Source organism: Epinephelus fuscoguttatus, linkage group LG22, assembly GCF_011397635.1.
Source record: "Epinephelus fuscoguttatus linkage group LG22, E.fuscoguttatus.final_Chr_v1".
Lineage (NCBI taxonomy): Eukaryota > Metazoa > Chordata > Actinopteri > Perciformes > Serranidae > Epinephelus > Epinephelus fuscoguttatus.
In genome coordinates this window covers 17155140-17182170 of record NC_064773.1, presented here as the reverse complement: position 1 = coordinate 17182170, position 27031 = coordinate 17155140, and the positions used below count along the sequence as shown (strand labels likewise).

Below are 27031 nucleotides of genomic sequence, written 5' to 3'. Positions count from 1 at the left end.
AAAACTAAGAATAAAATCAAGGAATGTATATATATATATATATATATATATATATATATATATATATATATATATATATATGTATGTATACATACATATATATGACTCTTTTAAGCTTTTAAGTTTTAGTCTTTTTGTAATGTGTGATACTACTACAATAACCTTTAGGTAGGTTCATGTACCCTGATATGTATGGCACTTTAGGTTACCAAAGTCACTGGAGTGATTTCAAGCATGTTGTCAGGATCATCATCAATGATACCAAAAATAGGGTAGAGCTTTTGTCTGCCACTTAAAGATGTGCCAGCCATAGAATAAAGAAGGGCTTTGAAAACTGTTGGAGTCTCAATGAAGGCACATCTTTTGTGGGAGTGGATCACACTCCTGTCATCCATGTCATAGAAGGAAACCTCTCCCTTCTCATAATCAACAAACACACCAACTTTCTGGGGCGTTTGCCTCATGAACAGGCGAGCAGAGCAATCAGAGGTAACAAAACACATCTCTTGGATTTGATCGCAGAATCCACCAAGTGTCCAGCCTCCGTCCCCTGGGGTGGGATAGTGAAGTATCTCCCTGTTTAAGGACTCTTTGACCACTCCCAAGAGCCAGCCTTTACTCCCACTGACCTGAACCTCATAGTAGAACCTACCCGAGGAAAAACCCTCTTTCCCAAGGACGAATGCCTGATGCTGAAATCTTCTCCCAAATAAAGCAAACGGTAGGCCTTTATGAAATCTCAGTTGTTTCCCATCCGCAGACACCAAGAGTCTGGAATTGGCTGAGTAGGTGTCCAGAGTCACATCCACTGCATTGCACTGCTGGATCATCATCAGCTTGTCCTCAGGTGGTGTCCACACTTCTTTGACAGGCCGTTCAGCAGCCTCACAACCATCAGCTAACCTGACCTCATGAATAAGCCACTCTATCTTATTACTGAGCATCTTTTCCACCTGAGCACCTGTTTTTTTCACCTTCTCCACAAAGCTCTGCTGACTGATGTCAGTGAGGTCTATTGGCTGGGTGGCTTGGGTCAGAGCATCAGATACGACAGTGTGTGCAGGGACGGAGAGAGATGGACAGCTCTGCAGGAGGTGGAAGTGGTCATCTATTTGTAAAAGTTGTTCCATTTCAGATCTTTTCCTCCTCAACTCAGCGACTTCTTGCTCCAGCTTTGTCAGGTGGTCTTCAGCCTCCTTCCGTGCTGCTTTCTGCTTCTCCTGGATCACCTCAATCAGCTTAGCCTGGCTTCTTTGCAGAGAGACCAGCAGAGCAGTGAAAACCTCAGCAATGTCTGCTATCTCTTTCTCTGACCTTCTTTTGTTTCTTTCAAGGAAGCTTTTAATTTCCTTAATATTCCTAGATTTAATGTTTTCCATATTTTTTAACTCTGATGTCACAGAGCCCACCTGGGCTTTCCTCTCTCTGAACGCATGCTCTAATGGCACCGTGCCATGTGTTGCATGATTGTCTTTCAGGCACATGGAACAAATACACACTTGTTCTGCGTAATAGAAGAACTCAAACATCTTGTCGTGCTTCTTACACACCCTGTCCTCCAGGTTTGACACAGGATCAATCAGCTGGTGTTTTTTAAGGGTTGTGACTCTCTGATGAGGCTCCAGGTGAGTCTGGCAGTACGAGGCCAAACACACCAGGCACGTCTTCTGGGCTTTGCGCTTTGGCTCAAAGCAGATGTCACAGGGCACCTCCCCTGGTTTGGCAGGGATGTCATCTTCCCCCCTCACCTTCATGTTGTTGAATTGCTCCACCATGTCTCTGAATTCTGTGTTGACCTGAAGCTGAGGTCTCTTGCGGAACTTCCTCTTACAAAGGGGACACTGGATCTGGTTACTGCTGACCCAGTACCCTGTGATACAAGACTTGCAGTAGTTGTGTCCACATGGAGTAGTGACAGGTTCATTGAACGCATCCAGACAGATTGAACACAGGAGCTGTTCTTCATATAGGAGGCTGCTGGCAGAGGCCATGTCTACAGGAGAGGAAAGGATTTGACAATTCATTTCAATTTCAACCCCCAAAATGTGTAAATTATACATGTAACTTACATTTTTGGCCATTTCCCTGTCTAGGAGGTCAATTTTCAAGTGATACTTGTTTTGGGTGCTCAGAGCTGCCTTTTGTAGCCAATAGCATCCAACACAGTGTGCAGGTCTGAACACGAAGGCAACATGTGTAGCAGCATGACAAGTTGGATTTAAAGGTTTGTCACCAAAACACCTGTGCATATTGTGTTGTTCGCAGTAATTTTCCAAATACTTTATGCCCACTTTTGAACGGTGTAAGAGCTGAAGAGTTCATTTTTCCAGGCTCACCAATTTTTATTGAGGATCATACAAGGAGACCTCCCTGTGGTAAATCACCAGCTGTGTAGTCTATTAGACTTAATCAGCACTTCATGACGATGCAGAATTTCCAGCCCGTTCTCATTCCCATGGAGTCAAATACCACAACTTTGTCATGTCCCTGAGTGTGTGACATTGGCACCAAAGGCACCCTTTTGCACTGGGCTCTTAAGTGACTTCAATGTAAACCCACCCACGGCATTACTTGATGCTGAGAGCAAATGACATAAAGAGTGAGAAAGTCTGCATACAGTGGGAGGAAGGGGAGGTGGATGCATCAAACAAGTTTGGTCTTTCAGCCATGAGACCACAGTTTGTGTCCTGTGTAAACCATAGATCAGTTTATGACTGACATAATGATACAATGCGATATAATACGATGCAATGCAATACGATACGGGACAGTGCGTATGGTACATTATACCTTATCATCCACGAATGGGAATTTGTCTTGGACTCAGTAGCTGCACAAGTATTGCTGCCTTACATTAACAGTCCAGAAGAAATGAAAAGCAAACACCATAAAAACCTAAAAATGCCTGCTACACATAATAGTACTACACATCAGCCATTCATGTATTGCACATAACACCCGCACACAACAGAGCACGATAAGCAAGCACTACCAAACTAATTCATCAAGTAACATTATTTAAAATCTCATATAATGTAAAAATGTTACATCATCTACAAACAGTTATCGTGCACGGCTGTCACGTTAATATGTCGCGTTATGTTACGGACCAAACATACTTATTTTTAACCCAAAACATGATTTGTTATTGTCTAAACCTAACCAAAACTGTGTCACAACACACATCACTTATCAGAGGCTGTTTCAGCTGTGTGTCACACAGATGTGCTAAAGGGTGCCCTGTGTGTTGCTGCGAGACACCTGGCAATTTGTGGATATATAACGATCTGGGAATGAGAACAGGTTTAGTGTGGAGATCTTGGGAAAGACGCCAATATTTGAATCTCAGAGGGATTATTCCCTTTTACAGTGACGACAGTGAAGAAGTTTAATGTGTATAAATTGACTGGTTCTCCCAGTTTGGTCATGAAAACAAAAGCTTTGGGAATTGCAACATACACTAGTACCCCTCTGACACTTGAAGAAAACAACATTTTGGAGATCCTGCTGCTGTCAAACACAGCCCAGATAGTTTAGCACTGGGATCGGTGGTAACCTATAGTAACCTTTATCGTCATTGTGAAGTTTTTCACCTGGACATAGGCTGTTAGATTCTTTAAAGTCATATTTTAGCTCAACATATTTTCTAAGACAATTACATAGCCTCCCCCTCTATAATTACAGGGAACCAGGGAAATACTCCCTGCAGTGACACCTGTGGAAAACATTTGAGCTCAACCACGAGCATGTTAACTAAAGAAATTAGTTATAAAATCATGAAATTTGTAATTAGTAGACCTGATTAAATACAGGAGATACTGGAGATCCTGCCACTGTCAAACACAGCCCAAATAGTTTTAGTAGTAATAGTCTGTAGTAGCCTGTATTAACCTTATCATTTTTATCATAAATTAAGATACATTAGATCATAGTATCAGAACACTGCAACTTTACCTGCAGAGGTGTCTCTGTTGTCTGTGGAAACTGATTGAAGTGCAGGGGAGAGGTCTACTTTAGGCGTTTACTTTCATTTCTTGGGAAATAATAATCACTGGATAGACCAGTAACTCCAGTTCTATGTGCTGTGCCCACTTACAGGGTTCCCTATTGGTTAACCCCACCAAGGCTCTGGCACGCCACACTGACACAGATGTTTGCTCTCACTGCCCTTTGGAACTAGAAACCACACATTATAAAAGAGTACATCCACACCATTGGCCTGGAATAATTTACAGCACTTTATTTGCTGTGAAGTTATCACACATGGAGTCATCAGCACACTATTAAAACTAATCTAAAAAAAGACAGGAGACAAGCAAGTTGGTCTTGGACTCTCACCATACTGTGATGAAGCAGCAAAAAGAAACTTTCTCCGACTCAACAACGTCCCAAATATTCAGAACAACAGTGTAATAATGATTCATGCTCTTTTTTAACTTGTGTTTTATTTGTTGATATTGTTGGCTGAAGTTAGCACCTGTTAGATGACGCTGATGTTGGACAGCATTACCACATGAGAGTGTGGAAAAGAAGGCTGTACAGTATAGCAGAAAGGTTATCCCATTCACATTACATTTACCATGTATGTATTGTGCATATAGATTTCAAAAGCAACTGTGTTACCCCTTTTTTCATTATCATTTTTAAACTTTGAGGTTATGTTACTATGAAATAAGCTAGTATTAACATATAAGACGTGTACAGCAGTTAGATAGACATGAAATGTTAAGGTCAAGAAGGAAGGCAAAAGGTCCAGTGTACTGATCGGCCAAAACATTAAAACTGGTGAAGTGGTGAATATTGATCATTTCATTAGAACGCAATGTTTTGTTGGGAAACCTTGGGTCCTGGCACTCATGTGGATGCCACCTGACATGCTCCTCCCACCCCACAGCAGGACAGTGCACCATGCCAAACCCCAAGAACTGCTCAGGAATGGCCTGACGAATGTGACAAAGAACTCAAGGTGTTGACCTGGCCTCCAAATTCCCTAGATCCCAATGTAATCAAGCATCTACTGGACGTGCAGGTACCTCAGTGGCACACCCAATCCACGGTTGGGCCTCCTTGATTCAGACTTGGTCCTCACCTCTTGAGGCTTGGACACAGGACCTCTGGGGTGTCCTGTGGTGGATCCTTTGAGTCCTGTGGGTTATGACGTGGGGTACTAGCATGTCCCTTGGATGCCCGATCAGACTGGGATTTTGGAATTTTGAGGCCAGCTTGATGCCTTGAGCTCTTTGTCACATTCCTCTGGCCATTCCTGGACAGTTTTTGCAGTGTGGCATGGTGCACTGTCCTGGCTGGAGGACTACCTGCCATCAGGGAGCGCCATTGCCATGTGGGTGGGTACCTGGTCTGCAATGATGTTTGGATGGATGGAGCATGTCAGGTGGCATTTACATGAGTGCCCGGACTCAAGGTTTCCCAGCAGAAAAGTGCACTGAAACAAAATGACCAATATTATCCACTTCACCAGCCAGTGGTTTTAATGCTTTGGCTGATGCGTGCATTTTGTGAGCTATGGTGAGAGTGTCTGTGTGGTAATGCAGTCTAAATGTGCAATAATAAGCAGAAGTGTGTGCATGTCAGTGAATGCGCATCATAAGCCATGGAAAGTGTCCAGTGCGCTGCATGCCGAAGGTGCTGATGAAGAAGTTGAGGACTGTGGTGACGAAGACTATGATGGTCGTTACGTTGTTCAGGTAATCCAGACGTTTCTGCAGGGTGGAGTTATTCAGGTCTCGACGGCCTGTGGCACACACACATACACAAACACACAGAATAGAGAAAGAGAGGGTTCAAACTACACTTGGCTCTGACACTGCGAGAGACTTCTAATTTGGCCTGGATGCACGACATATAAATGGACAAGCTTAACTTGTCTCCACACACTATCGCCTGATATATCATTATCGTGTGCACCCTGTCTGTTTGCATTCACTTTATTTTACTCCAGCTGACCATTACCAGACATGTATCAACCAATATTCAGCAAAAACCACAACAAACAAAGCACAGGCTTCTGTTAAATCACTACATTTATTCAGCTTTCTGAAGGAGAGGGTGTACGTACATATTAAAGGCATGTCTTTTATTTATATTACCCTGATTTTTGTCTGGTACTGAACCTTAAATTTCAATTTCAAACAAGTTTTTAAAATAAATCATATTTTTAAAAAGACAGTTTTCATCATTTTACCAATTTCCAAACAAGGGGGAAACACATGTAAAATGTAAAACAGTTTGAAATACATGTAATCGAACACAAACACAATTTTGCACAAGCAGGTTATTTTAAGCAAATCAAATAATGCATATTTACAAAGATATTCAGTTGGTTAAGGTGAAAATATTTTAGTTGGATTACAGAGTGAACCACATTTTTAAAAGCCTGAATAATAAATAAGATTTGATGTTTGAACATATGCAAACTGTATGTGAATTGTCAGCAGTGAATTTCAACGTTGAATCAACATGTTTACGTGTGTGTACAGAGGAAGTACATTGAGTATGTATGTGGTGTGTGTGTGTCAGAAGTGGAGTCGAGCGAGCAGCCAGCGGAAGAAGCCAGTCCTCTTGGATCCGAAGAAGCTGATGAAGAAGTTAATCACCGTGGTGACGAAGATGACGCCTGTAGCAAGGTTGTTCAGGTAGTCGAGTCGTTTCTGATTGGACACCACGTTCAGGTCCCTGCGGGCTACAACACACACACGCAAACACACAGACAGACACACATACACACAATTTCAAACATTTCAAACACCCATACACACCCATACATTTGATGCATGCATATTCACACACACTCACATTATTCCATACAGGCACACTGTAATGCATCCATACATGCAGCAATAGAGGTCAGTCACTCACCCTCCAGCCTCTGTCTCGTTTACACGACAATCTGACCCGACTATGGTAACAAAGTTGATGTTTGTGTTGTGTTTTGGGGTATACTAAATGCTTTCTTGCTGAGACTTAGACAAGAAGATAAGATACCACTCTCATATCTGTACTGTAAAAGTGGAGATGAAGCCAGCAGCTGGTTGGCTCACCTTAAGCTTTTATCCAGAACCAAGAGACTTGATCACACCACTCCAGTTTTAGCCTCTTTACACTGGCTGCCAGTGTGTTTTAGAATAGATTTTACTGGTTACTATTAAGGCTCTCCATGGCCTCTCTCCCAGCTATATCTCTGACCTCTTAGTGCCGCACACGCCAGGACATACTTTGACGTCCTAGGAGCAGCATCTGGCGATAGCTTCATATTTACCCCACAGACATAATAGTGCATGTTTGCCTCCACATGAAGCCTTATAGGAATAAGTCACCACAAACGACCATTTGAATAACGTGTTACTTTGAAGTCTTGAAGAAAACATTGTTTTTCTCGCATGCCTCCACAGTGAATAGAGAATCCATAAAAGGCAAACATTCCTCATGAATTAAAGTGAACAGGGACCATGATTAACAACAGCAAAATTACATCAAAGCAGCCTTTTACAAACTCTCACACAACTCGTGCAGTATAATCCAAGTCTCATTTATCTGGTCACATGCTCAGTACTTCCCAAACACATGCATTTTGGCATTAACATTACTATCTAAAACAGGTGAGTACAGTCTTCGGCATGGCAAAGTAGTGTGCACAGCTACTAGTAGTCGGAAATGTTCTATATTGTAACGTTTAAGCGAAAATGCATGTTTGATAAGTACAGAGCTTCCAACTAGGTCTTGGAAACTTATACTTATACTGCACGAGCTGTAAGTAATGAACCACAATTTCTACATGTCCCACGTAATGATGAGCCAGTAATTCCCGTGTAATTTGGAAGGCTGTGATCACGTGACCAATGCACTGACATGGGTAAAGAATAAAGTGGGAATCAGTCTCGGAAGGAGGGTGGCACAGTGGTGCAGTGGTTAGCATTGTCACATCACAGCAAGAGGGTTACTAGTTAAAACCAGGCAACATGTCAGTGTGGGTTTTCTCGAGGTACTCCGGCTTCCTCCCACAGTCCAAAGACATGCAGGTTAATTGGTGACTCTAAATTGCCCGTAGGTGTGAATGTGAGTGTGAATGGTTGTCTGTGTCTGTGTGTCAGCCCTGTGATAGTCTGGTGACCTGTCCAGGGTGCACCCTGCCTCTCACCCAACGTCAGCTGGGGTAGGCTCCATCTCCCCCGCGACCCTCAACAGGATAAGCAGCTGAGGAAAAGTGCAGAGTGTCGTAGGGAGGAAGGCTGAGGTGTTGGTTGGATCACAAAACACAGGACTTTCACCCAGGAGAGCAGTGTTCAGAACCAGTTTTAAGATACGTATTTACCATGATTCCTTTCCTAAAACTAATGACAGAAACTTAACTTGCCTAAACCTAACCTCTGTAACTTAATCATAAGTGTGTAACTTTGCCTTAAGTATGTAATGTCATTCGTGGGGCGCCAGTTTGTAAGATATCATATGAACCATTGTATGAGGATACACCGGCGAGAGTTTGTAGAGAAATGTTTCATATAGTTTTGTTGTTGTTAAATCTTAAAGGATTTTCTCCACGTTTGAATACTTTGTTCACCATTTAGGCATGGTAAAAAAAAAAAAAAATACAACAAAGTTTTCTTCACAAATTCAACATAACACACGGTGAGTAATTAACATACAAATGATAATTTTGCAGATTAAGTGTTCTTTTAAGGTTGAATGCTGAAAGAAATTCCTAATGTGAATGTGTGTGTTTGTAAGTTTAAAGGTGTGTCACGTTGTAGTAATACAGTTTGGTTAGTATGTGCATGAATGGGTAAGGATTGAAGCTGGCTCTGTATGTTTTTACAGATTTATGATTTAAAACATCTGTGCGTTGGCACCATCTGGTGGTTGTATGAGGAATAACAGTGTGGCAAACAGCAGTGCACATTTAACATGCTTGCTTGTGCTCAGTTTTTCTGTGTACAAATGTACGTACAGTGTGCGAATGTGCCTGCTGAGGGTGTTTCATAGAATGAAACGCTGAAGCAGCCACCGCAGGAAGCAGCTGCGTTGCGTGCCGAAGGCGGCTTTGATGATGTTGACGATAAGGGTGAGGAAGAAGATGCCAGTGGTCAGATTGTTCAAGAAGTTTAACAACCTCTGATAAGAGGAGAGGAGGGTCAGCTCACAACGAGCTGCACACATACACACACATATATATGCACACACAGACAACAAGAACACACAGACAGAGACACACAGACAGACACACACACACACGCACACACACACACACACACATTTGGTTGGTCCCTTGGCCCAGTCCATTCACACTGACCACAATCACATGAATACATCAGAGTACAGTAATACTGTAGTTGATTAGTACTTTAAGTACAATAAGTCGCACTCCTCCGTGTGTGTGTGTGTGTGTGTGTGTGTGTGTGTGTGGTCCTATGTTAAATGTGTCTTTCCAAACTTCCCAAAATTTCGAATCATTTCCTACATCAGAGGGTCAGAAATGCATCCTGGCAAAGAGGCCGGTGCGCTCCATCCCGAAGACGGAGATGAAGATGTTGGTGACGAAGATGAGGAAGATGATGATGGTTGTGGTGTTGTTCAGGCTGTCTAGGCGCTTCTGGTTGGTCTCTTCGGTGACGTCTCGCCGAGCTGCAAAAGGCACACACATGTACACACACACCCAACATAACAAACTACACACAGGGGGAAGTATTCCAGTACATATATTTTACAGTCATCATCCTTGTACAAAGAATATTTGGTCGCTCTAAGAAAGTGACGGGGCTTCAACCTGCACTGCCTGTATTCTCACAACAAACCAATGTGTCAGTGTATTAGTATGTTAATATGATTGATTAAAAACATGGAGGATGGATTCCTGATTTCTGGTCTTTTAAGCCGAGTAATGCTGTAATGTGATTGGCTCACCAATGATGATGATCAGGACTCCAGCCACTATCTGCAGAGCCAGGGAGAAGGAGATGAGTGTCAGGACAGCAGCGTAGTACCTGAGGAGGAGAGAGAAATGATGAGGTAACAGTACAGGTGATAATTCGGGAGCTGGAGCTCAGATAAAACTCCTCTCTCACACAGACTGTACCTGTATCCAGCTCCCTGTTCGATGACAGTCTTCATGTGTGTGATGTTAGCCAGGAACAGAGCGATGTCCAACATGCCCTCTGCTGCTGTCTTCTTTGTGGCGTAAAGGTTCATGTTCAGATTTGAGGCTGAACCTCCCTGAAAGAGAGAGATACAGATTTCACTCTCACTCTGTTACTCTCAGGGCCAAAGACAAGTGAATGTAGTGAAATGTGAATGTAGAATACTGAAAGCACAGCCTTTTCATTATCTTTACTAACTACACCCATCCTGTCTGTATAATGATTTGTGTATCTGCCAAGGATGACTATCGTTGAAGAAAGCACAATACTAGAGAACCTTATTTGATACCCATCATGCAAATGGATGCACTCAGTAACCCACTTTAAAGGTCCAGTGTGTAGGAATAAGTAGCATCTAGCGGTGAGGTTGCGGAACTGAAACTTCTTCCATGTGACAAGCATGTATAGGAGAACTATGGCGTCCAACACAAAAAAAAGAAAAATTGCAAATGGCCCTATCTAGAGCCAGTGCTTGATTTGTCCGTTTTGGGCTACCGTAGAAACATGGCCGATTTCGTGGAAGGGGACCTGTATCAACCCTGGTACCCCTATAAAGTGCCATCCACATAAATGAGGCTTACTCCTTCGTGTGAGAAACCCCTGCAACTGTAACTCTCTGACATCCTGGCTGTCACTGCAGCTGCATGCTTCCTTAAAAAGACAAAAGGCACTGTACAACAGAGAGAACAACAGAAGATGGATGAAGACAAATAGGAGATAGAGAAGAACAAGTGCAAGAGAAAATCTCCAAGTTACTCTGCTGAAGTCTGGCCAGTAGAGGGCAGCAAAGACCATGAATACTGTCACAGACTGCTGTCAGAGAAAAAGCATGGTCTGAGTGTGGTCATCGTTTTATTTATTTATCCTTGCAGCCAGATCCAAGCCAGAAAATGTGATAGAGTCACTGTCCAAGTCAACAAGATATTGATTTCATCTGACAGCACTTTCTGGGGATCTATCTCTCTTATCACTGAGTCATGGAGCTTTTTTCACAGCAGACATGGGAACAGCCCAGGTGAAACTGATAACATTAACGATGGCTGACTTCCATTAAGCTATTTCAGTTAGCCAGCAGCAATACCAGGCCTTAAATGAAGCTGTCATTAATGCTGTGCGGGGATCAGAGTCATCAGAGTATCCGAGTAGTACCAGGTGAGTTGATTGACACAGCTGCTGCTGCTTTGTTCTGATTACATCTCTCCCTTTGTCATGTAGTAGTGTGCTGGCCATCGGAGGACTGCTGCCACTCACATTCACACCTACAGCCAATTTAGAGTCACCAATTAACTTGCGTGTCTTTGAACTGTGGGAGGAAGCTGGAGTACCCAGAGAAAACCCACAGACATGGGGAGGAGGAATTGCTTTTAGAATGATAATGAGTTTGTTGCACTTGAGGGATTTTAGAGTGTTCATATGTGTGCTCAGGTAAATATTCCAGTTTCCCCAAAACAGAGGCAACGTTGGCCAAAAAAGAGGTGGTGTGTGTGTGTGTGTGTCTGTGTGTGCCTCGAGTAGAAATCCTTTAACATCATTATACAAAGCCTTAATTCATGACTCATAGCACATGTCAGGGACTAACATTTTTCGAGATCCAATTATTGCTCTGCCATAGTGCCTGGACTGCAGATGCACATATTGGATTACTTAACTCTGAGCTATAGATTAAAGCATTCTGTCCAGAAATGGATCACTTTACTCGAGGCTGTGTCAGTGCAGTTTGAATCAGTGCAGTCTGTTTTCTTAAGGCTCCACCAAAACAGAGATGTACTGAGGGAGGACATAGATCACATATGTAAAGCTAATCATGTGGACACTAGGGACACATTGTACTTTATGACCTCACTCCGCTGTAATGTGCTGCACGGCTCCAAAATAAACACGCCGTTGACACTGTGCATGTACAGTAACCGGTAAATGCTGCAGCTTCTCTGTGTGTGCTCCCTTTGGTTTTATGTGGTACAGTGATAAAGGGACAGTTCACCCAAAATCAAAATCGAAAATTCATACTTTTCGCTCTTACCTGTAGCGCTGTTTATCAGTTGGCCTAAGATGTTAAGTGTTGGAAATAACAGCCGTAGTGATGTCTGCCTTGAATGTCCTCCTGAGACCCTGTTTCCTCATACGTGGACATCACATTTTGGGTTTTCCTGACCTTATATTTCATCTTACTTAACTTAAACCTGTTGTCCTCATTTGTGGACACTTTATTGTGCCATCTAGTGGTAGTAACGGCACAATACACTAATCTATGTAAAAACAAGATGGCAGCCATCTCTGCCAAGTCAGTCTGCAGCCGATCCCAACACAAAAATGGACAAGGTTTAAAACCTGATCACATTTTATGGTTGAAACTTGTTTATTCATTATTAATAATGGATTCTTGAGTAACTGGGTCATGATTTCTGGAAAGAGACATTGCCACTGATTTCTTCAAAATTATTTTCTGGTACTTTGAGCACTACAAGCCAAGTTACATCTTGTTGCATTATACTGGAGAGAAGGCAGACATCTCTAAGGCGATATCTCCAGTGCTCAGCAACTCACGCCAAATCAATCTACACTGATAAATAGCACTACAGGTAAGAAAAAAAAGTATTTTTGATTTTGGGGTGAACTTTAAGGGGCCTTTAAGTCACTTTTGCCTCTTTAAGTGTTTAGACGACACTTCATTTGACAGTTGCCTTGTGCGCACACTGGGAAGCACTGTAGTACTTACAGACAAGGCACATGTGCTCGGGGCTACACTGTGGTGCATGTAAACACAGTGTGGGCTGAGATCATGTGCCTTGGTTTCTCCCCTCTGCTCGGACAATGTTTGCTCTCGCAAACTTGCATGTAGCTAACCAACGGCGATAACCAACAGCACCACAAAACTACCGTACAGCTCAGCCAGTGCGTTTACATCCACTTTCCTCTCACCAGTAAGTACTGGCACAATTCCTTCCTTGGAAGCAGGCGTACTTTGCTCACAAATATTTTCCATACACAGAGTGTTCATATGAGGTCTATGGCTTATCATAACTCTGCTTTGATTTCTGGAACAAGATGTTTTCACATGTAGGTTTTGGACTCTTCAAGTGCCACAAAACCAAAACCACATAAACCCTCTGAAAAGTATGTTTAATTTATGTATTTTTGGATAACCTCCATCTTGCATTTTATCCAAATGTTTCCAAATCCCAGTGTTTAATTTGAAGTCTAAATAAGCATCCTTCTGTGGACGACAGTTTTACCTGTCCTGATGCTTTGATCCAGATCAAACTAGTACCCCTGTGATATATTTTTGTGCTGGAAATCTTGATTCCATCCCCCCATACAGCTTGTGTTACAGAACAGTTTGATCCAGGCTGGTTCAATCTCCCAGAAAGTATGAAGCAATTCCTAGAATTGCAAGACTGTCAAAACATTATGAACACGTGTACTGGTTTTTTGTTTTTTTTTTGTATGTTTTTTTTTTATTGAGTGTGTATGAGAGACAGAGAGGGACGCGAGGAAGTGATATAAAAAAGACTCAGAGAGTGAGTGAGAGAAAAAGTATGTGTATAAATACTGGCCTGTTTCCATCTTTTCTCCTTTGGGGACTCGTGTGGTCACACTTTATCAACATCAGCGTTGGGCACGCCGCCAAAACACACACACACTTACACACATACACATACACACTCACACACCACAACCAAAACACTGGAATGCCCTACATACAGTTTTACGGGCCATATGTGTTCACTTAGTATAATGTCTCTCTAAATGTACAGACTGTGCATTTATCATGCTAAATCTGAACTTATCTTGATTTATTAAGTTATTATTTTACCCTTTGTTTCACCGAACAGATAGGAGAGGAATAGATTCTTATTTACAGCAGAGGTGGTTGCAGGAGGTCAAAAGGGTTTCACATCATCATCCCCAGAAGCTGTGAATTACCAGTTGGCCTCAGTGCTGCTCCATCATGAACGTCCAGGGTCGACTGGCTGGCTCAGCGCTTGCTTTTGACAAACGAGAAAATGTTTCTTTCTCGTTTTCTTTGTGAGGACTCATCAGTTACATCTATTTTTATGTAATAACTCAACACCTGTCTTCATTAGATGGGGTTAAACACATGAAGTAGCTACAGTGTATTAGTGTATTCTGGCCTACTGGACATCGCCCAGTCATGTGGTCTCATGCAGATTTGGAGGTTCCTCTCTTAGGACTGATACTTAGCAGCAGCCCATAAAACTGCTATAAAACTTTAATTTCATTGCTCATTCCTTGAAGATTAAAAATAATTCACCCACCTAAGGTCAACCATGTGCACATCCAATAAAAGATGGGTTGTGAATGAGAAACTGCTCCCCAGCACCTGCAAAGAATTTACAGATGTGCATATGCATCATGCAATTGGTGGGAATAATGGACAATATATTATAGCCCGCTGTTTTTAAATTTGCCTCAGTCCCAAGGTTGGAATCTGACCCACTGTTGAGTAAAGGATAATCATCATGCGAACAAAAATCATTTCAGACTTCTCCAGTACTTCAGAGTACTGGACAAACGGAAAATTTTATCTGATAATAGCACTATATAAAAAGTCAAGGAATTACTAAAGTTACTACTGTTCATCTCCTGACTAAAGTCAGTAGGCAACTATGAATTTCTGTATTGAATTTGTTGGCAATTGAAAAATGTTTGTTGGGATCAGTGATGTGATTCTAGATTGGTTTATCTTCTATCTGCCACTCAGGTCCCTCTCCATGTGCCTCTCTTTTCTGGGATCCCCCAGGGGTCTATCCTGGGTCCCCTCCTGTTTAATTGAGCAGAGTGTTAGTTCAGGTTCACGTTCCAGCTACATCAGCTGATCTCAAACAGCCCAATCAACTGATAGAGCAGCTGATTGATGAAAGGGAGTCAGCTGATAGATCACATGATTCCTTTCTATGCATCCAATTGGCAAATTTCATGCAGGGCTCATCGTGTTTTCCAAACCAGAAACCACGGTGGGTCTTTTTTTCACTGTTATAATCATTAAAAAGCAAAAGCAGCATGTGTATACATTCAGTAGGCTATATCTTCAGTATCTTGCTAGCTAACCCTACACTTTTCAGGCTTTGATTTTGGTTTTGGAACAGGGAAGAAACGTATATCTTTTTCCAACCTCTCCAGGTAACGAGTATCATTAATACATCAGCAGCCTGACCTGGACCCACAAATCCTAAAATAACCATGCTCTGTTCAACTAATTTGGTCAGGCAGCACATTTAAAGTGATCATTCAGGACATTTCATACATGTGAAATGCAGACAATACATTTATAAAAAGGGTAATTTAGGAAATACAATTTAAATGAATATTTTTTGGTTTATTGTCATAATACTGAGCAGCACATTTTCACAGTTAACGTGCCTGTTAGTAACGCACCTAATTGAAGCACATATTCCAGGTGGAGCAGAAGACAGAGCCCACACACAAAGTCAGCAGTTAGAGGATTAAAATGTTAATGCGTAAAAATACTATAATTTTATTTCAATATATTTATCATCCAACACCAGGGATCTGACCTGCGTGTTCTTTTTTCACCCAGAACCAAACCTGGAAATAAAATTAAGTCAACACAGCACCTGCAAATCAACTTTTTGGCGGTGTTTCTATATCCCATTTAGCACACTAACTCTTATTCAACAAAGGCAAGAACCACCTCGAGCAGACATACTTTATTCTTGCTTTTGGTGTTTATAAAGTTAATGCTTCCTAGGAATCTAGAGTCCTTGTAAAACTGCGATTCCTGCAGCTCACTGATCCACAACCCTAGGCCCAGGGCCGAATCAGCAACACCAGAGGGGCATACTGTAGGAGAATAAGTACAGGTATACACGTTTGTGCCACCAGTGCACAAGTCTTTACACTCCTAACTGCACGTACACATACACACACTCACATAAACCAGCCCATTTGGGTGCCCCCCCTCAACCTCACAGGGAGTGCTCCTCCCCTGGACTCCCATTGGTTGCCATAATAGCCAATAGGGGGGGAAACCCAACAAGGAGTGGAGCTCTGCTTTTCTTTTAATATCTTATTTTCACTGTCAGTCTGTCTCTTTATCCCTCTGTCTGTCTGTCTTTCTGTCTCAGTGCTCGTCTCTCTGACTGGGTATTTTTTCTTCAGCATTTTTCCAAGGCTCTGTCTGCCCGAAGGCATCATCATCTTCTGTTTGGTTTTTATGTAACTGCCATTTAGGGTGAGGGAGCAGAAAGAAAGTGGGAACGCAGATGAAGAGAAGCAGATAGCGACACAAAGAAGAGGAGTCAGCATAAAGGCAGGAGGAGAGGCAGTGACAAAGAGATGAGTTGTGTTTTCTCTTGCTGGCTTACTGGCAGCAGAACAGGGTCTGAGTTACTATACACTTAAATGATTTTGGCTCTGAGAAGAATTTTCACATGAAGCTTCTCATTGCGGCAACTAAGATCCATGGTTTGTTGCTAATACACAATGTCTATTTCAAAGGATTTTCAAAGGACAAAACACGGTTGGTCAACCATCTCCTTTTTCCAGAAGCTATCTGCAACTGCCTCTTCCTAGAGTAATCTTCATTGGTAATGGCATAGTCCGCCTCTCTGTGAAACTGCACCCACATCCGTAAAGGATTCAGAGGAAACAATGCACATATGGACATTTCACGATATGCAGTGCCATATGACATTGCTAACTGTCTTCTTCAGTCTTCTTTATTTAAACGAAGTAATGCCACATACGTTAAAATAACCAGTGGTGTAATGTCACAAAATAATAAGTGTTACAATACTTAAAGGAACAGTGTGCAAGATTTAGGGGGATTTAGTGGCATCTAATGGGGAGGATTGCTGATTGCAACCAGTTAACAATTTTCTAAACCAGTAAAAACACTGACGTTGAAAAAAAACAGTGTTTTTCAGGCACTGCTTGTCATTTACGGTCTGCTAACCACGGTGGCCAATGCGAAAAGGCAAGTAGCCCCATCTAGAGCCAGTGTTTGGTGTGTCTGTTCTGGACTACGGTAGAAACATGGTGATTTCAGTGGACGAGGCCTTGATCCCAATGCAGATATATGTGACTCATTCTAAGGTATGAAAGAAAATAAAGAAAATATACTTACTATATTACATTTCTGCCAATATATCCCCCTAAATTCTACACACTGAACCTCTGGAACTGTATCATTAAAACTGTTAATACCAGGTCAAAATGTCTGTCCTGTGTTTCTTCAGAGTGAAAGATTTTAGGGTAAACAGTGTTAAAAACATTCATCCAGGATTCAACTGACCGCCAAGTATGAGCCAAACATCACCTCTTGGCATTTTCTGTGTTTGTTTTTGGGGGCACACGGGTCAGCACGTGAAATGCTGCGCTTCAGGTTATTTGTTTGTCTGTTTATGTGTGTGCTGATGATAGGAGGGGCTGGTGGGCCCGTGGGTGAATAGACTCATTATGTTTAGAGACAAACACACAGTGGATACAACTCATGCACAAACTGGATTAGAGTCAAAACACCTATTAGGTGAACTTTGACATGGAAAAATAACAGGGAGGAGGCTGTTATCTCTAAACACATACACACACACACACACACACACACACACACACACACAGACTGTCCGACTCACACACATGCAGTAAGTTCACAATTGACCCTTGATCTCTGCCCCATGGCCAACTATCGTCCTGCTGACTGGCCTATAATTAGCAAAGCTGGCAGGAGAAAACTAGAATTAAGAAGAGAGAAGCTACAAATTCTAAAATATAGATGCTTCACACATCTTCACATCTTCAACCTGGCAGCACAGAAGATCTATACAATCAGCGCAGTTTCAAGGTGGACACCCAAGATTAGTGTTACCAGTTCAGTATCTGACCAAATGTCTGCCCTTTTAGATATAAAATATCACCACTATAGTATTATATCCTAATAGACATTTGAGTGAATATTTTGTCATAATTATTATATGAATATATGAAGTTATGGCCAAAAACATGGTTGTGAGGTCACAGTGACCTTTGACCATCAAATTTTAGTCATTTCATCTTTGCATCCAAGTGGACGTTTGTGCCAAAGTTGAAGAAATTCCTTCAAGGGCTTCTTGAGGTATCATGTTCATGAGAATGAGACGGATGAGGTCACAGTGACTTTGACTTTTGACCACCAAAATCTGGTCAGATAATCGTTGAATCTGAGTAGACGTTTGTGCCAAATTTAAGGAAATTCTCTCAAGGCATTCTTGAGACATTGCGTTCACAAGAATGGGACGGACATATGGATGGACATACAGACAACCTGAAAACATAATGCTTCCAGCAACGGCTGTCACCGGCATGAAGACATTTAAAAAATGTGTGTCTCTCTGTTTATTAATTAAAGCCCATGCTGCATAATCTGATGATGATGCTGGTGTTTACATTTTGGTTGGGAATGCGTTTCCATGGTTACAGTGCCAATGAATAAACAAGCAAGTCCCACAGGCTGTGACATTACTGTGAGTCTCTCTACCAAACCTGCTCCCTACTGAGTCCTCTATGTCACAACTGAACCCACATGTCATTTTAACACACCGCTTCATCCTTTTGATCCTTCCCCTCTTCCTCTTCTATTTACTATGACATAAATCATCGCTTTCATCTTGATTCCACTTCCTGCAGTCTGCTATGATAGACAGAAAGACTCAAAGAAAGACACAAATATGGACAAAGTTACATTCCAACCTCTTCTAGGATTGTAATTGGCTTGAGATAAAATAACTAGTGGGGAATTGCGTGTGTTTCACTACTGTGATTATATGTGTACAGTCATTAAAATGCGTCTTACTTCACTGCAAAAATATTTTTAAACTAGCATTGTTCATTTAAAAGCTGCTGAGGAACTTTCTTAGTGGACCAATAGTCATCATTTAGGGCCATTAGTCGACTAGTCGCCTGCATGTTTACGATATTAATTTGATTATTAAATGATATATTTTGGGCGGGGCAACACAACGGTTTGAGTTGAAGGTGTGAGAAAGAATAGTATCAGTAACATTGTTAACACTGTGCTACATTACAGAGAAATACAAAACCGTACTAATGAACCTTCATTAATATAGGCCTATATTTTATCTACAAGTGCACGTCACACACTGAGCGAGCCGCCTGTTAATGACGCTGTGGGCTAATGGGCATGTAGCTACTTCCATGTTTCAGATGATACGTCATGTTTGTAGTCGACCAATGAAGATGAGTTTACATATCACCTTGGGTTCATCCTTCACCTTCTCAAAATGATCCCACACTTTGGATTTCCTGCCCGACATGTTATTAACTAGCCTGTGGAATAACCGCAGGTACCAGCCCTGGAAATTACTGCTGAGCGTGGCCTCTTCCTGTGTCTGTCCTTTGAAGTTAAATTCCCACATGGTCCAGTCATAAAGGTTTTGATTTATTTTGACAAGGCACAGCTTCTAATAGAGTTTTACGTTTTGTTTTGTTTTCTGCGACTAAGTGACCAATGAAATCTTGTCGACTAATCAGGAGGGTAGCCCTAATCAGAACCACACAGTACTAACAGCAAAAGAAGATGAATCAAAATGAAATTGAACTGAAAAAAATTGTTCCTATCTCTAACAACTGCTCTTATGCTTTCTGTTTACTTCTTACATTTATCTATCCTCTGTCCTGGCTCTCTGTGATGACTGAAGTCTCAGCCTTTATTATCCAGTGGAGGGCAAGATGTTAAACAGCACAATGGACACCTCAGTAATTGCTGGGCAGGATGTGCAGAGATCCTTAAGTGTGTGTGTGTGTGTGTGTGTGTGTGTGTGTGTGTGTGTGTGTGTGTGTGTATGTGTGTAAGAGATTGAAGCACTTGGAGAATGAACAAACCACACAGCCTCAGTGACCTCTGACTTTTGATCTCTCACACCCAGTGGGGAGACAGTCGCCCGCACACTGACCCACCAGCACAGAAAATAACATGAAACAATTTAAATCTGATGAAGATTTATCATGACACATACAGACACAGAGTCACTGCTATATCTGACCACATGAGTGTGCCTTTGTGTGTGTCTGCATGTGGACTTCATTCTGCCATCTGGGAGTGGAAGTGACAGAGTGGCAGTGATCTAATATCAGTTGGCTCTCTGCATTCCTGACCATAACCACATGGTGTAACAGAGTTTCCCATATCAATGACTCAGCCAGCTGGCCCTGCCGGCCCCTGCAGGGCCATCCTATGCAAACCTTACAAAGATGATATTATGAAGCTTTGCCTGCAATATTGCCAAACTAATGGTAAAACAAAAGGAAAAACTGAGTTTTGCTTTTGGCAAAATCACCTTTACTCAGGAGTTTCAATGATGTTCGTTATCAAATACTACTGGACCAATAAGCCTAATATTTTGTATGCAAATTATGACTGTATGCTCAAGGAGCTCTCATGGTTGCAGTGATTCACTACGGTTGAAAAAAAGTTTTATTGACGGTCTTATACGCTACTGCCTGCTGATTTCTCACTCCTCTGAACCAGCCAGTAGGGGCCGCAAGTCCATAGCAAAATCATGTAGCAAAAGCAGAGATCAAATGGCTTTTCTGGAAATTGTCTCAGGCAAATCGAGAAGCTTTGTCATCTTTAGCAAGCCACATTTTGGCCTTCACTGTGGCTCAAAAATGGACACCCATACAAAAGCATCTCCAGATTAATATCATACTTGATATGTTATGATCAATTAAAGTTAGTCATGCTGGGGAAAAAAAGTTCTGTCATCTTCGTCACCATCTTGACTGTAAGGCAACCAGAAGGGACAATTACCCCGAGCACAGCTGCACTGTGTGCCTTGTCTAGCAGCTAGAATGCAACTGCCTGGTGAAGATTAGTACTTTGATCAGGCCGGAAAAAAAATGACCCGCGCTTGAACCACTGCAGCATTTTTGGGCCTATGCCTGGTTAAAAACCTGAATTCCCACTAGAAAAAATATTTACAAGCTAAAGACCAGCTAAAGTATTTTCAGTGCAGTAACAGACCTTTGTGATATGTGACGTACATTTGTAAATAGTCACTTGAAACACTAGATCGCACTCTCCAAAGTTCTTAAATTTGGAGCTCTGTTGGAACATACAGTTTAGTACCTCTGTTATTCAGAGCACCAGCAGCAGAGGCTCTGGGCACTGAGATGCTGAGACAAAGCAGCAGAGCACAGTGAAAGTTAAATTGTTTGTTCATTCATAAACAAATTGTGAAAATAGCACTGAGAATTAGCAATGAGAAATTACAGCCTGGCCTGAACTTGGCGGGTCTGGTCCACCTCAATTGCATTCAGGCAGAGAATCAGAGCTCTTGGGATATCTATACTTTAGTGAGTGCACTTTTTTAGTCCCAACCTGGGTCTTACATTTGTGGTTTTTGGCCCTTACTGCAGCAGTAAATGGATTAAATGCTGTCTATATCATGAGACAGACTTTGCCAATAGCTACAGGTGCATGTCAGTAGTTACATACGTGTGTGTGTGTGTGTGTGTGTGTGTGTGCCCATAAACACCTGGTTCTCAAATGACGTCAGCCGTGTTGGAAGAGTGTATTGCATAAGACGCTGACGTGTGTTGCATACTATTATAGCATCCTTTGGCATGTGAAGTACCCTTGAAGAAATGTCTGCCAGATGTGTGTGTGTGTGTGTGTGTGTGTGTGTGTGTATATGTGTTAGAAATGTGTGTGTGTGTGTGTGTGTGTGCGCGCGCATGCGGGTGCCAGGTGGGTATAGGTGTGTATCGCAAAGCCAGAGTGTGTTAAACACACTGCATGCTGTCATGGCAACCTTGCGCAACACACACACATAAACAGTTATGTTCTTTCTGTTTGGAGGCTCGTTTCTCTGAAGTGGCGACTTCAGTGTTGACAAGTGGGAATGACAAGTTTGACAGTGAGTTACCTTGCTGCTTCGTAGCATGTTTAAATCTGCTGAATGCACAGCTCAGTCAGACAAGCGTCAAGGAGACCTCCTATGGGTCTGATTATAATGACAGGAGATTTACAATAGCTTCAGTGTACGTATGACCCTGTGCTGTAGCCTGAATTTCACGGCACAAGTGCAAATGTAATATTCTTCCAACAAAAACATAAGGGTGAGGTTATGCACTTTACACACAACAAAGAATTTGTGCTGTAGCTTAGTTTGGCAAACATGGCTCAACTGCCTTCACTCATGGCTCAGTATCTCATTTGATTATATTCCACATTTTCCTTACTTCACCCAAGAAAGAAGCAAGCACACACTGGGGGTTGGGGGTTTTCCAAACATGTCAGCAGCTGATTTGATTTTCCCACACTTAAAAACACTCAGAGACGTAATTTGGGGTTCAAAAAGTCAAATGCCATCACTGGCTTTTAGCCTGTAATTTGGGGAACAGAACACGCCACACAAAAGATTTTAAAAGGGAACAAAAGAGGAAGAAACCTTGACAAGAGACTCTTCCTCAAAGAGGGACGTACATGCAACATATATTTGTAATTTTTCGTGGTTATGTTTTCAAGGTCTGAAGGTCTTTGTGCTTAACTTCACATCTTGGACCATGAAAGCACATCGGGAAAGTAACACAAGAATAATTTTGGCATTACATCAAGGACTGAACACAAATGACAAACATTCAACTAAATATACCAAGGTGAAATGGGAGAAAGAACTCAATGTATACATTTTAGACGAAGACGATACTGGGATATGATGTTCCTAACAGTTGTTTGGTGCTTCATCTATGTACATTTTCTGAAGAAAATGTTATTGCTAGTGATAGATATTTGATCAAACATATTGCTAGTAGCAAGCAAGAAAGCTATCACCAGGAACTGGGGTAAAGAAACACCACCAACAAAGGACCAATGGCTAACAACTATGGAAGAAATCTTTTTAATGGAGAAACTGACACATACTGAGACTACAAGAAGCACAACTAGAACTAGAAAAGAGAATGGGAGAAACTGACTCTGTACCAGACACTGTCAAGTTCTCTCCTTTCAAGATACACCTCAGTTTACACAGGATATTTAATGTTTGCATACAGTCGCTTTCAAAATAAATGCATCATGTCAGTCCAACACCGCAAATTTTTCCTACAACAAAAACATGTGGTTAGGTTTAGGCAACAAAAGGACGTGGTTACGTTTAGGCAACAAAAACACTGGTTGGGTTTAGGCAACAAAAACACGTGGTTAGGTTTAGGCAACAAAAGGACGTGGTTAAATTTAGGCAACAAAAACACGTGGTTAGGTTTAGGCAACAAAAGGATGTGGTTAAGTTTTGGCAACAAAACTGGTGGTTGGGTTTTGGCAACAAAAACGTGGTTGGGTTTAGGCAACAAAAACTGGTGGTTAGGTTTAGGCAACAAAAACTGGTGGTTGGGTTTAGGCAACAAAAACATGTGGTTGGGTTTTGGCAACAAAACTGGTGGTTGGGTTTTGGCAACAAAAACACGTGGTTGGGTTTAGGCAACAAAAACATGTGGTTGGGTTTAGGCAACAAAAACTGGTGGTTAGGTTTAGGCAACAAAAACGTGGTTGGGTTTTGGCAACAAAAACATGTGGTTGGGTTTAGGCAACAAAAACACGTGGTTGGGTTTAAGCAACAAAAACGTGGTTGGGTTTAGGCAACAAAAACATGGTTTGGTTTAGGCAACAAAAACTGGTGGTTGGGTTTAAGCAACAAAAACACGTGGTTGGGTTTAAGCAACAAAAACACGTGGTTAGGTTTAGGCAACAAAAACGCGTGGTTGGGTTTAGGCAACAAAAAACAATAGGGTTTGGCTTTAGTATCTTACGGGATGTGAACACCTCTTTTTCGAGTGAAAGTTGGTGTTTTTTGGACCTATCCACCACCCCTCCCACCCAGCCCATTTGGACATTCGCCACCTTAACTTTCGTCCTTGTTCCGCAGCATATCCCTTGAAGCCGCTGGGTGGCCTAAAACTATAATGGCAACTAGCCACGTATCATGCTAACGTTAAAGGATGGGGTTTTTTTTTTGTCGGTGTCTGACACCGCAAGTCACTGCCCAAGCATCAGATTTCGATGATTTCGGAGTGAGACCGGGCTCCAACAAGAAGCACAACTAGAAAGACAATGGGGAAAATTGATTCTGTATGAGACTTACAAAGACGACACTGGACTGGAATAATAATCGATAGATACATTTATTTTTAAGTCTGCAAAAATGTGTATTTACCCACGCAGTTTTCGTTTTCGTAGCTCTTATTATTTTTCAATTAATTTATTATTTTATTATACTGTTGTAACTGACAAGTCAGTGTCACAAAATTGTTTTAATTTAATTCAATTTAATTTATGTGAAAAAAAACCCGACATGGTTCAATCTTGAACAGCACAGATTTGATATTGATGTTTTTACCTAACTCCCACTAACTCAGCAAAGAAGCCTTTTCCCCAAATTTGACTGCTTTAAGTTTGTTTGTTTTTTTCAAGAAAGTATTTTTAGCTGTTGTTCCATTTCAGAGCTGTTTGACATTTTATTACTGCTGACAATATTATTTATGTACGCACACACACTCACAGGTTGAGAAACAATAAATCATGTGCCGTGCAATTACTAGAGGAAATCCAAGTCTTCTACACAATGGTATGTAAAAGGATCCTCGGTCCCCTCTGGGATCATTTGTGGAGTGGTAAAAATATACTACTCATTGTTGAGTGTTTGCTTGAAGTCTTGAAGTTTTTATCACGGGTAAGGCATGTTTGTAAAGTGGATGGGCCGATGTCAAGGAGTCTTTGTGAGGACAAAGACGGCAGCAATAGCTGGAATTCCTTGTGTTTCTTTCTGGTGTTTAAGCTGTCATAAAGGGTGCCTGTGGGTATGTGTGAAATAGAGCGTCACAGATACTGCAGATAACCTGTTGCTGAAATAAACTGATGCCAATCATTTTGCAAAAAATGAATCTGACTTAATAATGCGGCAGTGTTAATATCAAGCTGTTCAACTGTTTTTGGGTTTGTTTGTTTTTTGCTCATCACCGTCTTTCAGGAGGTCAGAGGTCAGCTGTGAGTCACTTAAGGCCCCTTCAGGGGTGCAGATGTTTGCTCCCGTGGGAGCTGGTTGCAGACCTTCCCTTTGAAGGAATGTTGTCTCTAAATGCCGTGCCACTCCGCTGCAGCAGCACATGGGTCATTTTTTAAAAAGAAATACTGCATGAAACAAGGTTTAGATCATGAAATAGTTTTACTAAATAATATGCCTGGAATATTCTTAAAAAGGCCAGTTCAGTTCTTGTGAAATGAAAGCAATGCTGCAGTGCTGCATTCTACCAGGATGACAAAGGAGTGATGCTATCCAGCGTGTGAAAGGTTAAAAGTGCAGCAGGATCTGATTTGTTGTTGTGCAACTTTACCGTTAAGGGTAACATCATCATCCTCTTTCCAACAATGTCCATCTCAAGCTGAAAAAATAAATGTGGTGTTTTTGTTATAACAGCAACAAACTGCTGGAAATTTAAATGGAGATGACATCACTGGTCTGTCCTACAATGAACACCTACAATAACATTCCTGACATACAGTACTGCAACAGTTTTCATCCACTGTGCTTTTGCATATACATTAACAGCCTGCGTTTGTGGGCTATAAACGTCATTGGTCCAGAATTCAGCTGCTCCTATCATCACCAGAACTCCCTCCGTAGATCGTATGTGATATTCTGTCAAGTTTATGCTCATGTGTTTGTGTCCAGTTCCTGTTTTAGTTTGAAATGTGTTCTCATTGTGTTTAGTGTATCTTTTACTTCCTGAGTTTTTTCTGCCTTTGTTGATTACCGCACGTGTTTCACCTGCGTCTTGTTCCACTCACCTGAGCGTAGTCAGTAATCAGCCCTGTGTTTCACCCATTCAGTTGCCTGATTGTCACTGTCGCCCTAGTGTGTGTTCGATTCCTTGGTTTTTGACTCTGCTTGGATGTATGGACTTTGCTTTTTGTGTGATGGACTGCCTTCACATGTTTGACCACTGACCTCCTAACTAAAGATTTGGATTTGATTTGATGTTTTATGTTTTCCTCCCAGATTTGTACAAGATCTTTACATCATCTCTCTTTACTGGTTCCCTGTTAAATATCATATCGATTTCAAGATTCTGCTTCTCAACTTTAAAAGAGTACTTCACACCCCAAAATGATCATTTCTATGACATTTACCCATCCCATGTTATGTTGAATTCATAAAGAAAACTTTCTGTTGGTGCATTAAAGTCATAGGGGTCCATGTTTAACCCTCTGAAACATTTTAAAAGCATTAAAACCTTTTAAACCAGAGCAAATTGAAGCAATTTCTTTCAACAACATGGAAAAAATGGCAATGACCAACTTGGTAAGACATGTCCCACAAATTAATCTACAAATAGATTAAGAAAATTATTTAAAAAAAAAAAAAAAACACTAGGGAAATTTTTTTTTTAAAAAAATCTAGGGGAAACTATTTTATGGTTATTATTTATTATTACATTTTAAAAATATGTTACAGAATTATTATATTTTTTAAGCATTTTCTTATTTGATTGTTTTTTGCTTTCTTTCTTTCTTTTTTTTATTACTAATTTTCTCTTTTTACTAATTTCTTGCAATAATTTGGGTCATTTCTTCTTCTGTTGTTCATTATTTTTCCCATGTTTTTAGAAGAAATCAAGCCAATTCGCTCAGGTTTCAAGGGTTAAAAACAGCTAACCTATACCAAAGCATTCAGTTATAAGCTCTGACACAACACAGCCTTAGTATTTAAAAGTGATTGAAAAGTGAAAGTTATAATGCTCTCTTTAATGCCAGACTCCATTGACAAAAACAGCAATTTTACCTCGCTGAACATGGGAGTTGCTGGTCTACCACACCTTGATCAGTTAGTTTGTGATATTGCATGACT

At 41.4% G+C, this 27031-nt stretch overlaps 2 protein-coding genes across 9 annotated transcripts in view; both read right to left on the bottom strand.

The window, feature by feature from the left end:
• Nucleotides 1–154: 154 nt before the first annotated feature.
• Nucleotides 155–4035, bottom strand: LOC125882733 (tripartite motif-containing protein 60-like). The gene is made up of 2 exons (XM_049566582.1): nucleotides 3955–4035; nucleotides 155–1993 (listed from the first exon to the last, which is right to left on the bottom strand). Exon 2 carries the CDS (start codon nucleotides 1989–1991, stop codon nucleotides 201–203), a length of 1791 nt encoding a protein of 596 aa, XP_049422539.1. The 5' UTR covers nucleotides 1992–1993; nucleotides 3955–4035; the 3' UTR covers nucleotides 155–200.
• Nucleotides 4036–4221: 186 nt separating this feature from the next.
• LOC125882812 (ninjurin-2-like) overlaps nucleotides 4222–27031 on the bottom strand; it is a 43724-nt gene continuing 20914 nt past the window's right edge. The window contains exons 2-5 of one of the 8 annotated variants that reach the window (XM_049566694.1): nucleotides 10088–10224; nucleotides 9916–9995; nucleotides 6615–6700; nucleotides 5610–5752 (exon numbers count right to left, since the gene is read on the bottom strand). In XM_049566694.1, the coding sequence (XP_049422651.1) occupies nucleotides 5738–5752; nucleotides 6615–6700; nucleotides 9916–9995; nucleotides 10088–10224 (318 nt within the window). In that variant the 3' untranslated portion in view covers nucleotides 5610–5737. The other 7 variants (XM_049566693.1, XM_049566686.1, XM_049566689.1 and 4 more) reach the window with 7 other exon arrangements.

Excerpts from the sequence above, each read along its gene's own strand:
- LOC125882733 (XM_049566582.1), bottom strand. The coding sequence starts at position 1,991 with ATGGCCTCTGCCAGCAGCCTCCTATATGAAGAACAGCTCCTGTGTTCA.